The sequence below is a fragment of the Malurus melanocephalus genome, unplaced genomic scaffold (assembly GCF_030028575.1).
Source record: "Malurus melanocephalus ecotype Western Australia unplaced genomic scaffold, MMel_1.1 scaffold_822, whole genome shotgun sequence".
Taxonomy (NCBI): domain Eukaryota; kingdom Metazoa; phylum Chordata; class Aves; order Passeriformes; family Maluridae; genus Malurus; species Malurus melanocephalus.
The window spans coordinates 26,880-43,110 of NW_026624054.1; the positions used below are offsets into that span (position 1 = coordinate 26,880).

The 16,231-nt window shown below is 47.2% G+C and overlaps 3 protein-coding genes across 3 annotated transcripts in view; 1 reads left to right on the plus strand and 2 right to left on the minus strand.

The window, feature by feature from the left end:
* LOC130585077 (phospholipase A2, membrane associated-like) overlaps nt 1-1,643 on the minus strand; it is a 7,875-nt gene extending 6,232 nt beyond the window's left edge. The window contains exon 1 of the mRNA XM_057385404.1: nt 1,495-1,643. The gene's annotated coding sequence lies outside the window, so the exon portion shown is untranslated. The remainder of the gene's footprint in view (nt 1-1,494) is intronic.
* Nucleotides 1,644-2,741: 1,098 nt separating this feature from the next.
* On the plus strand, nt 2,742-4,315 carry UBXN10 (UBX domain protein 10). Its single transcript, XM_057385393.1, has one exon. It carries the CDS (start codon nt 2,742-2,744, stop codon nt 3,606-3,608), a length of 867 nt encoding a protein of 288 aa, XP_057241376.1. The 3' UTR covers nt 3,609-4,315.
* Nucleotides 4,316-5,607: 1,292 nt separating this feature from the next.
* LOC130585061 (ATP-dependent RNA helicase DDX19A-like) lies at nt 5,608-15,260 on the minus strand. Its single transcript, XM_057385387.1, is given in 10 exon segments — nt 5,608-7,563; nt 7,994-8,185; nt 8,863-9,025; nt 10,026-10,263; nt 10,654-10,831; nt 10,987-11,101; nt 11,609-11,711; nt 12,304-12,396; nt 14,219-14,354; nt 15,207-15,260. Coding segments are annotated over 8 exon segments (1,224 nt in total). The 5' UTR covers nt 12,366-12,396; nt 14,219-14,354; nt 15,207-15,260; the 3' UTR covers nt 5,608-7,390.
* Between the last annotated feature and the right edge of the window lie 971 nt (nt 15,261-16,231).

The window sequence follows — 16,231 nt, forward strand, 5'->3', positions numbered from 1 at the left end:
GGGCAGGTGAGGGGCGGCGGGGCCGGGAGAGGGTGCGGGTGCGGGACCGGGTGAGGGACCGGCCGGGAACAGCCCGGGCTCGTCCGGAGCCTGGACGGCGGGGCTGTGGAGCCGCGCTGGGGGTCGGACTCTGCCGCGCTCCTGCCGTGGGCTCCGACCCAGGCGCGGCTGTGGGCCCGGCCAGGCTGTGGCACTGAGGGCTCTGCTTGGGGCTGTGCCAGCCCTCACCAGGACAAGGGGCAGCGGGCAGGGATTGATGCCCAGGAAGTTCCACCTGAACTTAAGGAAAAGCTTTGAACACCCTGGAATRCATTGCCCAGAGAGGGTGTGGAGTCTCCCTCGCTGGAGATGTTCCAGACCCATCCGCACTCGATCCTGTGCTCTGGGCTGACCCTGCTGGAGCAGGAAGGTGGCACCAGAGGAGCTGCCAYTGTCCCTTTCAGCCTGACCCATTCTGTGACCCCGTGGTGTAGGTCAGGGGTGTGAAGTGCTCACATTTGCAGGCCCTGGGGTCACCGTTTTGGGGTCACCTGTGGGCACAGCCCTCCCTGGCTGCAGTTCCCTGTCCTGATCCCTCACCACACCCCGTGTTGTCAGCCTCTCCCCTCTAACCTGGGATGGGATGGTACAGACACCCGCGGGAGGGTCCCACCGGGGCTTCTGCCAACTTGGTTGGTTGGGGGTTTATTCTTGGGTTTATTTATTTATTTATTCACTGGATATTTTTAAGTGCTCCCGTGTGCTTGGGAGTTCTCCCTCTGTGCRTTGTTGCCTTGGAGTTTATTTGTTAGAGCACTAAGGGGAAGGCACAGCCCCTGTCCCTCCCACAGGCTCTGGGGACACTGAGGTCAGTCACCCGGGCACGTGTCCCTGTCCAGCTCTGCTGAAGGCTTGGGAGGGACAGCTCTGTCAGCTGGGGCTGGGCAGGGTGTGCTGGGCTTCTGCCTTGGCCCTGCTCGCTGGAGGAGAAATCAAGTRTTAAATAACAAACATGGCTGGCAAAGTGCCACAGGGGCTGTTCCCTCTGTTTGTTTGGTTAAGAACAGAATCACAGAAGGGTTTGGRTTGGMAAGGGRCAGGCTCATCTYATTCCACCCCAGCCATGGGCAGGGACACCTTTCACTATCCCAGGGTGCTCCAAGCCCYYTCCAACCAGGCCTTGGACACTGCCAGGGATCYAGGGGCAGCCACAGCTTCTCTGAGAAACCTGTGCTAGGGCTTTACCACACTGACAGGGAAGGATTTCTTCCCAWTATCCCATTTAASCCTGCCCTCTGGCAGTGGGAAGCCATTCCCACTTGTCCTGGCACTCCAGGCCCTTGTAAATAGTCTCTCTCCATCTTTCCTTTTGGGTCCTTCAGATTCTGAAAGGCCACAATTAGTTCACTCTGGAGCCTTCTCTCTCCAGGCTGAACAATCCCAATTCCCTCAGCCTTTCCTCTCAGCAGAGCTGCTCCATCCCTCCCATCATCCTGGCGGCTGCTCTGGACTCACCCCAGCAGCTCCACGTCCTTCCTTTGCTGAGGATCCCAGAGCTGGAGGCAGCTCTGCAGCTCATTCTTCTCCCAGGGTTGCTCTTCATCCCTGTTTCACCCAGGGGTGCCTGGCATTGTCCTGACCCTGGTGTAAGGTTTTGCCCTTGGCTTTGCTGAACTCCATGAGGTTTGCATTGGCCCATACACTGCTGAGGTGACAAACAGCAGCTGAGTGTGATTGTGTCACTCCTGGAAGAATGCCAAGCAATCCATGGTGTCTTTTTCTTCCCCCTTAGTAAATGCTGCCACAAAACCCAGAGGCAGGGAAGAGCAGGTTCCCTGTGGCACTTCTCCAAAGCATTGCTGGAGGTTGTGACCCGATGGCCTGTCCTGGCACAGCTGAGTGCTCTGAGTGCAGCCTCATTTGGGGAACACGCAGCAGAACTTGGCTTCCTCCTTAGTGGAGGTTATATCACAGAAGCATGGAATATCCTGGGTAGGGAGGAGCCCACARGGATCGTGGAGTCCAACTCCTGACCCTGCACAGACCCCCAACAATCCCACCCTGTGCATCCCTGGCAGTGCTGTCCAAACGCTCCTGCAGCTCTGGCAGCCTCAGGGCTGTGCCCATTCCCTGGGGAGCCTGGGCAGTGCCAGCACCCTCTGGGGGAAGAACCTTTCCCTGAAATCCATCCTAAACCTGCCYTGGCGCAGCTCCAGCCATTCCTTCAGGTAAATCATTCTCTGTTAAGCAGCTTTTGGTCACAGGAGAGTCACAACAGTTTTCTGTGTATTGAATCAGGGTTTTTCTAACTCGGTTTTGAGATATCTTTAAAATATGAAGTGTAGTCAGTCTTATCCCAAAATCCACAATCTGCCAGTGCAGGAACAGTGAAAAGGCTAGAGCTGTGCTCTGAGCTTCACTCATCTCCCTTTCACTGAGTTTCCAGCTTCAGAAGTATAAAAATGTGCTTTCCACCAAAAACTTACATTCAGTTGCAAAGGGCACAACTTCCCAAAGCTCTGGGTCAACTTTAACCGATTCCTGCCCAAGCCAGTCCCTACAAATAAAACATCTGCCCCAYTCTGTGACTCAGCCCTTACTGCACYGCAGGGCTGCTGCCTGCCCACACAGGGACACCCCAGATTTATCCCGTTATTGGCTGACAYGTAGCACAACCTGGGAGCTGCAGGGAGATGGAACTCTTTGGAGATTTCCTGCCCAGTTCCTGTAACTTTTCCCTCTGCTCATGACCCGCAGGTGCGATGGCCACAGCAGCTTTCCTGGACTCAGCACCAGCTCAACTCCGTTTCCCTCCAGGCTCAGCTGCTCTGCCRCGGGTCAGCGCCGTCACCATGCATGTCACCAGGCCCAAATCTGCCAAGGGACGGAGACCAAGCTTGAGCCACCCTCAGGGCATGGGAGCCTGTCCRTGCCATGTGCCATCTTCCCCACTGGCAGCCTCTCCTCGGCAATTAGTGAGCAGCCGGAGAACACCGCTCAGCAAACCAGCATTCCTACCTGCCCAGGTGTCAGCTGAGAAAATCCCAAAGCTCCTGCAGCAAGTGCCTCTGAAGAGGTCCTGTTCCCTGAACAAGTACCGTGTGCTCCCCTCCATCGTCAGGAAGAGCACAAGGAGYGATGCTGTGGAAGCGTTGGCTGAACAGACCAACCGGCTGGAAGTGAGTGAGGGGCAGGAGGAAGCTCCAAAAGCCATCAAGACTCTTTCTGGAGAACAAGGATCTGCCAGCACATTGTCAGGAAGTGACATTCCCACTGAAGAGAGCTCACACGTGCACCGTGCCCCTGAGCAGCAGGGAAGGCAAGCAAGGCAGCAGAGCCCTCGGATGTGCCCTGTAAGCCGGGAAGAGCCGCACATGCTGCTCGCGGTCCGATCACCCTCTGGGCAGAGGTTTGARCACCACTTCAAGCCCTCTGACAGTCTCCAGATGGTCCTTGCCGTGGCAGGACAGAAATTGTTGGCCAACTACCAACACTGCAGTGTTGAAACMATGGAGGTGCCCCGGAGGAGCTTCTGTGACCTTACAAAATCCCTTCAGGAATGTGGGATCCTCCCCAAGTCGGTGCTGTGCATCCGACAGGACAAGAAGCGYGATGCAGCAGATCTTTAGGCATACAGAGATAGCGTGGGTCCTTCTGCTCAGTGGGATGCATTGCTTCTTCCAAAAAACTGAGAATCTGATGCTTCCTGTGCCTTCTTCTTTATCTTCTRTCTCCCACAAGTTCCCCGTGAAGCAGAGTTATGGATCTGTCTCGAAATAGTATTTTAGATGTGTAAACCTGATTCATACGGAGCAGCTTGTGTCACCTGTGCCATCACAAATTTCTGCTTGAGTGCCACCAACCTTCAGCCTTTTTGGTTTGTTGAAGTTGCTGATGTTCTTTGAAAACTGAAGTTTCCARGACCTCTCCCCTTGTCCTTTTCTCTATTTTGGGAAGGTACCACATCTCTGAATGCWGAGGCACCATTTGGGAAGGTAAAACCAGAACTGGTTTAGCCACAGGACCACCTTCAGTAGTTTATCATTATCCTAAACACCTTCTCAAGAGACTAAAAAGGAGATCAAACCCCAAAACCACTGGAAATGACAGTAACAACACACAAATGGCTTATTGTGAAGTATTGAATTACAAAACTGATCATAAAACGCTATTTTTATGAGAGCTCAGGTATTTCTGGGTAACCTCACTCCAGCTCTTAAGTGTGACTAACTCATCTTTTTAAGAATAAATGATGATTATTTTGACTGAGCAGCAGGATTTTCTCTTTAGTTTTCCTTCTCTCATTCAGCTCATGTGGTCCATAGGTRAGGAGAGTTAAGAAGGGATAGTACAGATAATTCCATTTAACACCTCTACACTGAAGTGAGTTCGTCCAAGAAACAAGTGCTGCTTTGGGAATTTTCAARTAAGAAGGTTAATACCAAATGGGATTTGACTGGAAATGGGCTCATGAAGTAAACCATCCTTTACTAAACCATCATTAAAAGGCTGATTGGGTGACTTGGCAGGTTTAGGTAAATACAATGCGCTTGTGCTAAAAAAAGAGAAGTATCTCCTAGTTTCTAATGGAATTTCAAAGGCAATAATTTTTAATCTCCTTAAAAGTGAAGCACTTGCTGCACAGATGAGTGAGTTTAAATGTTTTGAGGCAAACCTAGTTTATTTTGAAGCTCAGTGTAACTGCAAACCAACTCAGCACAGGAGCACAAAAAGTAACAGGAGCAGAAAGCTGATGCTGGCGCTGATTCTGAGTGCAGTACCTGACACTAAATGAAGTGTTCAGGGTCCAGCAGCTTTGTAAAACCAGTGCCTGATGGAATAGCAGTACCTGCTTCTATTAGTGATGGGATTCACTCAGCAGCAGTCCCAGATATCAGAACATATGGATGCTTTCAACAGAACCACAAAGTATTTCACCTSGTTTCAGGAAAAGGGACCATTTTCTTCAGGTTAGGTAATCAAATCCTTTTTTTTCTGACTGTTCTGTGTACTGTGTTACTCCTACATTTCAAGAGTGTTCCATACTGTTTAGGCTGAAATTCTAACTTCAAATGATTTACGTGAGGAGAGGTTTATCCATCACAGCTGCTCTTAAGAAATGCCTTTAATTTGATGGCAAATACCTCGRGGGCTGCCCAGATCAGCCTTTGGATGGTCAGCTGCCCTCCACACCACCCTCCTGGAGTTTGCATCTGCATCCTGTGCTGGATACAAGATTGCAGCCAAGGAGGAAGCACTTTGGAACAGTGACAGGCTGTTACCAGGCCTGRAGACCACCAGGCAGGTGTGAGAGCTTTGAACAAGAACAGAACAATCAGACAATAACTTGTCTCACAGTGGACTTTTCATGCTGGCGGACATTTGTCCTGGATATCTGAGATAAAGCCAGATGAATTTGGTTCTAATCACCTCACCCAGGCTACAGCAACTCCAAAGATGGGCAAAAACCATCAAGTCTTGATCTAGGCTAACACAGCACAGAGAAAACCCTTTATTTCTCCCTCAGTTCTCCTTCTCTTACCTTTGAAACTGTTCTGGGGAGGTTTTAGTAGAAACTCTGCCAAGTCCAGCACAAGAAGCACAGGGGGGAAGAACAGTATTTATCTGACCTCATTTATTGTGTGGCATCATTTAACAAACTTCTTTGGGGAAATCTTGTATGAATTTCAGCAATAAAGTTCAGTCTGTCAYAGGATGAGAAGGCCAAAAATAGAAAACTTGGCAAGACTTTTAACACCAAAGTATTCAAGCAAGAAGTCAGCAAAGAGATCGTTCAGTATGTGTTCTTTAATTCCAATTAAAAGTACATTAGAAACAGCACACAGGACCAGCAGCAGCTTCCATAACAATTCAACCCAATCTCTGCTGTCACCAGGTCATTCAGCTGTACTAGGAAAGTTGTGATTAAATCAAGTCTTCCACTCCACACGCAAGCATTCACTCACCTGCCACTTTAAATAGGATTCCAACAGAATAAAAATAGATACACCCCAGAATACAAAAAGTTTAATTTTAAGCTGTTTTTTTTTTCTTCACTAAAGCCTTTATACAAATTGATAAAAGGGTGCACAATTTCCTAAAATTTTAGGTACATTTTAAATGAGCCTTTTTTTACTTGGTAAAAGGATCCATGTTCCTGTCTTTGAACAGAATATGATGGCCAAAATTGCAAAGGAAACAATTCCGTTTAAATTTACAATTTATACATTTGTTTTGATGTGATTCCCACACTGAGTAGCAGGCCCATGGCTGCTCACGCAGGCCCCATTTACCCCTGACAAAGAGCTGTGCACCCTAAATTCTGCTTCAGGAGCCTCCTCCTCCTCCTGGAGACTGGGCTGGGGGAATAGCCCACAGGCATCCAGCTGTGGGCACCAGAATGGTCCCAACACACAGGAGGGGTCAATCCTTCCTTCTCCATGCAACACCCCAGGGCAGGGACCAATGACCTATTTTGCACTATGGAGCACTTCCCACCTGCAATTCGGCTGAGCAATTTAACTTAAAAACTCTGGTACTGGAACATACTGTAACAGGTAAATTTGGAGTTGCAAGGGTAAATTTTTTTGGTCGGTCCAGGCTATCATGATTTTTTTGTTATTTTATTCCTGTATTTGATGGGTGAAGCCCAACAGCTTTGTATATTTTCCATGCTCACAGCACGGTGCATTTCATCACACGGTGAATTGAATTCACAAGAGGTGAAATTCATCAGACAATTCATTAGTACAGTTCCCTTCATACTGCCCCTCCCACCCCACCCACCCACACCGTAGCCAGGTTAAAATACTCGGGATGAACTCTGTAGTGTCACCACCACCCACATCACGGAGTGCAGCCATCCCAACAAATCCAGGACAAAGGAAACGAAAATACTGCCCAGCAAAAGCGACACGGCACCTGTGTTTGCGAGTAGGAGCTACTGGAGACATCCTCAGGACAATTTATGTAAGGAAAAGCAGGGCAAATCCATCAGGAAGCCAGAAATGAGTCTTAAAGAGCTCAGGGGAGCGCCAAAGAGAATGACATCCTAGTTTGTACAAGTTGAATATTTAGCCAAAAACCAGCTGCCTTGTTTGGGTTTTTTGTTTTTCTTTCCTTTCCTTATGTCCRTTATATATTCAGCTGTTCAATTTAAACTGATCAGGTTAATGCTGCACAATATTCCAATTAAAGGCAATAATTTTTTTTTSTTTTAAAATTTAGGTAATTCCATATTGCCTCTCTTTTGGCAAGTGTACTTCTCAGAATTCCAAAGATCATCCCATTTTAAGGCTAAACTAAGAAATGTTAAAAGCTTCTGTAAACATTTCCTCTTCCTCCCCATAGTTGCACAATTTGAAGTCCAACTGCAATTTTGAGAATGAGGTAATTTTTGTGTACTCATATCTTAAAAGAGTCCTTTTCGGGACGAGCTGAGAGGCTGTGCCAATCCAAACGCTGATCCAATTGTAGTGGGAGAGCTTCCACAGTAGGGCACACACCAGGTCCAGCAGCTATTTYAGTTATTTATCTTCTCAATTTCATCCAAGTCGTCAGTATCCAATTTGTTTATCTTTTTGTCTGGGAAAGAAGAGAAGTAAGTCAGATTTTGTAACACTGAGCAGATAAGGGAGAGAAGCAGAGAATGCTGCTCTCCTTAGGTGGATTTGAGTTCTGGTTCATCAGGGAATGTTTAGTCAGGTTTTAAAAATACAGATTAAAACCGTTTCCTTTTATCAAAGGCCTGTCTGGATACTCCAGTGTTACCCAGCCCTGGAACAACCACTTAAAGGAGCATCCAGGCAGCCAGCAAACACACTCTTGACTTATTGTGCTCCTGTCACAGGCAGCAGGTCACAGCCCCAAGTGACACCCTACCAACCACACCTCTGTGCTGCTCTGTCACCAGTTTCAGGCTCAACAAACACCCGTCAGCCCTGCTCAGCATCCAACAAATCAAACACTGCAGCAATTCAAGTTTAGAGAAAGGAGAAAGCCTGAGGGTACTTACTGAAATGTTCCTGGATTCTGTTGAGAATGTTCATGCTGTGCTTGCTGTCCACCATGTTAATGGCCAGCCCTCGCTTGCCRAAGCGGCCAGTGCGGCCGATGCGGTGCAGGTAGGTCTCGTTATCTGGATTTCCATCCTTATCCACRGGAAGATCAAAATTGATAACAACAGAGACCTGCTCTACATCAATCCCTGACAAAAGGAAAGCATTGGGTTACACAGCTTCACTTAAATTCTTGTAGGGCAGGAACAGCTTCCTCAGACTCTGAAATGGAGCTTTTCCACAATATCCAGTAGGGCACTTGCAAGTAAAAACTATCGAGCTGTTAGAGCAGAGAATCCTACTAAAGCAGCCAAAGACACTTAAATATTTTGGAAATTCTACCAATACTTTGTAAAGTCTCTCCTCCTCTGCAAAGCTCTAAAGACTGCTTGTTTTTGTCAAAGTACAATCCTGCCTTAACTGTTCTAGGATACTGAATTACACCACAAATTCCTACCCGGACAGTGAACTGGATTTCGCTATTCTTAAGTTTTCTGTACTTGGGCACATGTTTACTGCAAACCCTGAAGGTCAGCAGCACAAACCAGGCTTGGCGTCAGATTCTCACACAGGATGGGCTTTCATATGAGGAATCCTGTGCCCACAGGCATCCTGACTGCAAAGACACCAATTTCTCCCGACTGGAACASCTGAGGATGCAAATTCTTCCTGCARCCTGGCCAGGGGTTATCCTATATATCTAAGTGTTATTTATATTTCTCGTATCTATCTAATATGTGTGATCTTAGGAAGCTGGTCAGGGATACGTGTTATCTTAGGAATTGTCACTTCCAGCCCTCCCTGGCCCCGTTCTGCCATGTCCTACCTCTGGCACAGACGTTTGTGGTCACCAGCACCTTCTCCTTGCCCTCTCGGAAGCGCTCAATCACAGCAGCTCTCTGCTCCACCATCATCTCCCCGCTGAGCAGAGCCACCTGATGGCCTTCCCGGGACAGCTCCGCCGCCAGCCACCCTGCTGTCTTCCGAGTCTGGAACACACAGCCAGCCTCAGGTTTGGGAGGGACTTTTAATGCTGGAAAGCAGCAATAAACCTCTCTGGGGGCCCACTGGAAGCTCAGTGGCTGCTCAGTTTTTGTTCCCATTACAAACTCTATCAGAATGAGGAAAATGAGTCTCTGCCACCACAGGAGGCCTTGATTAATAAAGGACACATTTTCTTTGTGCTCTGCTCCTTGGGTTTCACTCTGCTGGCGACTGACATTACAATGCACACTGATGAAAATTGTCACAAAACCACAACTACTCAGCTTGGAAAATGGCAGGATTGGAGCTGAGTGTAGTTGTGAAATCCCACAGAGGCTCTAGGCAGCCTTGAATTAAACAATTCCTAATTATGATACAGTTTTTTGAGCTCCAATTATGTCTTGAGACAGCCTAAAATCAAACTGCTGCAGCAGACTCCAAACACTCATCCTGTCTGAGCTCACTTTGCCTRGCTGTTCTGTGCTGTCAGCATTGTGTTTTCCCTAAAAAAAATTATGGTGGCTTCCAGAAAAAGAAAACAAAGCCTCAGTATCATTCACAGTGAGATTCCAGAGGTGTATCCTCAATTACCTGAGGGAAATGGAGTCCCAGGAACAGCTCTGTATCAGCTAGAGAAAAGATTTCCCAATCCCCCATTCTGCCCTATTTGCATCCATATTCCAGCCCCTCTTTTTRTTTTTTTCAGTAGTTCAGAGTTTTGGTAAAATATGCATTACTCTGATCTTTGCTTCAGAGGATTTCAGGCATAAAATGATGATTCAGGAATAAAAAAAGTCCAACAGTGTCTCCTGGATGGACAAACCCAGGGAATCAAACCAGTCAGTGCTAACCTGGCTCTCAAGATTTCACTCAAAGATGGAGCGAGAGAAGCCCAAAAGGGCAATTTCTGTTCTCTGTTTCTTTCTGGAAACCATGCCTGGCCTGGTTTGGGTACTAGCAGACCCTGAGGGGGCACTAGGACCAGCATTCCCTGGAAGTACTCACGTGGCAGAAGATCATGGCCTGGGCRATGGTGATGGCACCATAGATGTTACAGAGAGCCCGGAACTTCTCATCTCTGTTATTGCACAGAACGTAATACTGCTTGATGGTGTCCAGGGTCTCCTCCTCACGCTTCAGCTTGATRATGTTTGGGTCAGGAACAACTTTTTGAGCAAACTTCCACACAGAATCCTCAAAAGTGGCTGAAAACAGGAGCATCTGGCAGTCCCTGGGGAGCATTCTGAAAAAGAGRGAAATAAGGGAGGGTTCCCACACAACAGTGCCATCTCCTGATATCCTGACAGAATTCATGTTATGAGAAAATGAGGATCCTAACCCCTAGAACCAGTTATTTCAGTGGCTGGAAAGACTCATGCCAGTCTGACCCACCCATGATCTCTCCCTCATGGACCACAGGCATCCACACTTGCCTTCTTAAAAAGCAATAAACCCTGCTCCAGGGACAGGATTTTTATTCTGTAAGGAAATGAAACCACCTGTCATCCCCTGACATTGTGCCTCTGTTAACCACCTGGACTAGAGCTAATCCATCATTTTAATCTCATTGCTTCACCAGTGAGRTCAGTGGTCCCCACCCCAGCCCTGCTGTCCCTGCAGTGCCAGTCTGTACCTCTGAATGCGGATGCTCTGGTCCTGGTGGCCCTGCGTGGCGATCATCACATCTGCCTCATCCAACACAAACACCTTGATCTTCTTGGGATCTATGAACTTCAGTTTGGAACACCAGTCCAGCACGGTGCCGGGTGTGCCGATTACGATCTGCTCTGAGATCTTCTGCCCTCTCTCCACTGCCAAGACAGAAGAAGGGATGCTGTAGGGTGGCTGTGCAGACAGGGGAATGCTCTGTCTCTCTCTGACCCAGCCATTTCACCACCTGACTGCTCAGGTGCACCTGAGGAGCACCATTTCCTCATTCCTGTTTGTGGTGTTTCCCTTTACTCACGTTTGTTGCCTCGGACAGCGTAGGCGAGTTTCAGCTCCGGGTAAAAGTTTCCCATCTGTTCAATCACTTTTCCTGTTTGAAGTGCCAGCTCGTATGTTGGGGAAAGGCACAAACACTGGAGGAACAGAAGGATAACGAGTGAAATGATCAGCATCCAGGGCAACATTATCACACCTGCTTTTTAAAATCCTTTCTGAAGTTTTCTTCAAGACAAATATGCAAGTGGCTGAACAGTTTCTCAACTATCCCATGAGGAAACTGGATTAAAAAAGCCCCTTCCACCCCAAACCCACTCATCCAACCCCCTTCAGACTAGGCTGTTTCTCTGATTTAAGTCCTCCCAGTTCATTTAACTTCTCACACACCAATGGCACCCTGTGTGATGCACAGRAAGGACTGACAGGAACAAGCTTTGAGCAAAATCCACATCTTTTGCACTGAAGGCATTTTGATAAATCCCCAAACCTCCACCCCTGCTTTAAGCAGTTTAATGAACATAGCACCACGGCTCCATCAAGGCACGAATTTAGATCTGACAGCCTCCCAGCAGCCCAGACTCTTCACTAGATGGCACTGCACCACCACGGAGCACCCCAGAACAGCCACATCCCACATACTTTACCTGTGGGTACTTGTTCCCAGGCTCAACCCTGCTGAGCATAGCCAGGACGAAGGCAGCTGTCTTGCCAGTACCGGACTGCGACTGTGCGATGAGGTTCTGCGGGCTGRGGGCACAGCAGGCACAGCTCAGAGGGTGAAGCAGCACAGCAGCAATTAAATCCTGCCACATCCACCCCTGCTCTGGATCCATGGCCAYTTTGACCAGCTACGCTTCACAGGGCAGGAATTACTTCCTGCCCAACTCTGTCCTTCAGTGTTTCTCAATTAGGACGATTTGGAAGGAGAACTGTGGTTATCTCTCAGTAATTTCCCATTCCACGTATCTTCCCCAGTGTCTTAGTACCTCACAGATTCCAGCTCTGAGTTGTGGAGGGGAAAACCAGCACCTCAGCTACTCCCACCCACCCAGGATTTCTGAGCTATTTTGTATTATTTCTTCCCAAACTGATGAGGAAAATGGGATTGACCTCCCACACACCACAGCACTGCATCCTCAGTATCAGCCCTACGAAAAAGGACAAATTCAGGGCTGCTGTCACACAGTTAGCAACCACAAAAACACCATGGCATGGGAACCCTTTYTCCATATCCTGAGAGCTTCTCTATCACCCTCCTCCCATCCAAAATTCAGTAAYAGCACACTAAACCTTTCAAATCCTTCTGTTCTGGTACAGAGTAGGAAGAATGTTTACATACGGTTCAGCAAGCATCATGGGCAGGGCATTCTCCTGGATCTTAGATGGTCTGTTGAAGCCCATGGCATAGACTCCTTGCAGGAGCTGTGGTTTCCTGAAAACAGAAATTTTTATATCATGACCTATKAAAGTCCATTTAGTTTTCATTTGTTTACAAAAAGATGAAAAAAAMCGTTGAGAAAATGACCTAGAGCTATCCCTGCTACAATCCCACCAGTGAAACAACTATGGTCAGCATCTGGAAGCTACAAGTGACAGCAGGAAGTTTGGACAGGAAGMTTTACAAAACCCCCTTGGTTCTGTAAGTCAGCCTGCCTGTCCAGCTCCAGGGCAAAGYCTGTGTCTAAGGCCAGCACTGCTTGTTCCAAAGCAGCTTTTCAGACAATCCAGGAATCCCAGAGCAGAAAGCATTAATCCTGTCCTTCAGGCCAATCCCATTTCCTCAGCCATGCCTAATCTCAGTGCCAAAATTATCACTCCTCGATGACTCAAACACCGGACAAAGCCATCTTGGTACGTGAGGAACAGGAGGAAGGGATCATGAGGTGTCTGCAAGCACTTCAGGAAGTGGATTCTGTAATGTAACTGAGCGATGCTAGCTCAGGTAAATGACTTGTAATTAGCTCAGTTTGCTGTGACTGCAYCTTGTGATCCGTGGGTACAAGCCAACCCTCACACCCACAACTGTGTGCTGACACTGCTGGCCAGCAAACTCTCATCTCCTGCTTTCTCTCAAGGGAGCTTTCTATTCTCAACAGACACTTGTTAGACAAGAAGACCCCAGAACAACCCAAATGCAGGTTATGGTGCTGAAAACTCTCCACTGATGACCCCCCAAGTGCTGCCTGGATGCCATGAGTGCTCTCAGAAGGACTCTCCTTTCAAAGCACATTACAGATCTCCTGCCCACATTTCCCACTGCAGTGACTTCCTATTCAGCACAACATGCTTTTGCAAAAATTCTGTTATTACTTTCCAACGATGGCTGGAACAAAAGCTCTTTGAAAATGCAACCTTGTGCTGCTCCAAGCAAGGACAGACAAAGCCCAACTCTGCACCAGTTGCCAAGGATACCCAGAGTCATAACAAAATGAAGACTCAATTAGTCTGGCTGTCCCTGTCATTAACTCCCTGGGATTGTTTGCCTTTGGAAACACAAGAATTAGTCTAACAGGCACTGCAGGACCTCAGCTTCTTTTTGTAGACATTCAACCACTAACACTAACGAAGCAAAACATCCTGACATTTCATGGGGAGAAGGCTCCTTAGCTCCCATTTCCCTGTGGAGCGTGTAGAGCAACAAACCTGAGATGAATGCAAGCACAACAATCCCAACAGGACACATCCTCAGCTCATTAATATACATATATATATATTTATAAATATAAATATATCAATCTATCATGCCTTAAATACAGTTATCATCACTTGAAAGCTGCACTGGTAAAAGCTTTCAACAGGAAGGGTCAGAAAACACTCGTCTGTCCAGTACATAAATGCAGCATTGCAGGAAAAGAGCTTTTCCCTTTGTGCTGTTCACTGCTGTTTCAGATGGAAACTCCCACCAGGCACCCAGATAAATCAACTCTCCTTGCATTTAAATAATACAAATGATACACTCATTTATTAATGATAGATTGGCAGTAACCTGAAACACCCATCTATTTTTAAATGGTATCTCCTATGCAACTATGGAATTTTTCAGGACATGAGGAGAGGTTCCAACTACCTGATGGGCTCCAAACTGACATCTGCTCTGGAAGTCTCACCAAAACTGCTCTCCCTGAGTTTAGGAATGAGGCTTCTCACAACAAACTGAAAAATACAGTTATAAAGGAGCTTATTAAATATATCTGRTCCCAGAATTTAACAGCTCCATGCAGTGAAGGCTCTGGCTCATCCCAGCAGGCACTTACAGGCGTAGCTCCTCGAAAGACTTGACAGAGTAGAGGGGTGATGTGGGGTCCCTTTGCAGCACCTCCACCTGATTTGTGGTGTCAACCAGGTTACTGCGGATCAGCTTGTTCAGTAAGGACTGAGCAGCTCTGTCCTCTGGAAAAGGAGGTGGAAAACACAAATCCATCAGTCACAGCCTGTTCCAGGTCTTGCTCCCTCTGAACTCCTGAGCCAGTTGAAAGGAACAGAATCCCTCCAAATACTGAAATTCTTCATTAGAATGTAATGGCTTGAAGAGCCCACACTTCCTGKATGAGATGTCAAGAGGTCCCAGAGATTTCCCCATTTAATATCCAGGAAGACAAACCAAATGGGACTTTAACAGATCCAGATCTCTGTTTATTTAAGCTATTTTGGCTTAGCATCTACCTGGGACAGGGGAAGGCCTCCTCAACCCTCACTCTGAAATATGGGCAGACACCTCTTRGGGTTTTATTTTTAAGGAAAGTTTGAGGATAAACAGTATTTTAAAAGATCCCAGAGCTGAAACACAAGGGCTGAGGATAAGGGAGATCCACACGAGGTTAAACTGCTGCACTCTGGGGTTTTGCTACTCAGTCTGTTTCYTAAAACCACCTTCTGAAAGATTTCAAGCTGTTACCCACCTCTGAACCGCCACYGCATAAACACAACTCGTTGGTTGCTACAGCAATCCCAGCTCCAGGTTATCCAACTGCTCCTGTAGCCAGTCCTGCCTGGAGAACACTGCTATCCCCTTATTTCTCTCCACTCTAATCCAGGAGTCTCCCAAGTTATTACAGGACACAATGCCTTTAAAAGTATTATGGAGGAAGGACATGTTTTACAATTAAGTCCTTGGGGCAGGATACAAGATCAGCGGTCCTGAGACACAAGGCAGACTTACTTTAAGTATATATTAAATCAATATAATTAGTAATGATATTAAATTATTTTCCCTGCCAAAGTATTTTTCAGGAAGGCACTTACCCTTCTCCTCGTCCTCTGTCTTCTCCACATTGTCGTCTGCCTTGACAATGGCACCTGAATTGGAAGAGTTTTGGGGGGCACATGTGAGGTCAGGCCTCAGGGACATCCCACACCCACARAGCTTTGAAACATGGGAAAAACTACAAAACAGCTCATTTTCCTGAGAACTGCCCTCATTTTCCTGAGGAGCACTGATGGAGAGCTCCATCACTGTGCAGAGGAAACCCAAGCTCCAGGTCCAAGTGGAGCTTATCAACCACACCAATGGATTTTGCTCACACAGCTCCCTGAAGACACAAAAATATTTGGTCTGTGCTGCTGTTTAATGTCAGCTCTTCTGGGATTTCATGGTTTATCAAGAATTTACTTTGGCAGCAGTCTGAACCCCACAGGGAAACATTCCACCCTTTTCAAGCCCATCTGAACAGATAAAACTCACCATTGGCATCTGGTTTGGTTTTTTCATCCTTCAGGTGTAAAGTGCTCAGCTAGAAATGAGGAAAAACASAAAATCAGAGAAATTCAAAGGCTCCCTATATTCTAATTCCAGCCAGGAATTAGATTTGGATAATAAATTTGGATYTATCAAGTTTGTGCATTGGCACAATGCACAAACCCTGCTCAATGGGAAGGATGAAGATACAAGAGGAAGTAGATTTTAAAAGCAAGAGTTTTAACAGAAATGCAAGTTTTTCCAAGCGGTAATGACAACACAAAGAAGGCGTTGTTTTCTGTCCTGTAACCTCCCCTCCCTAATAGCTCTGCTGATGGAAAATGGGAGAAAATCAGCATTCCAGGATGGAAACAGGATCCATGCACAGTCTTGGCCAGCACAAGCTGCTCCAGCATGAGTTCATTTCACCACCTGAGATGTGCAGGGAGAGCAGCCCMGAGGGCCTTCCCCACATCCAGGGGCTCAGTGAGTGCTCTGCGCCCAAGCACAGTGGTTGAGCATCTCAGAAAAAATAGAAAACAAATTTCTGAAGCACAAAGTTACATCTTTTCATTAAAAAAAAAAAAAAAAA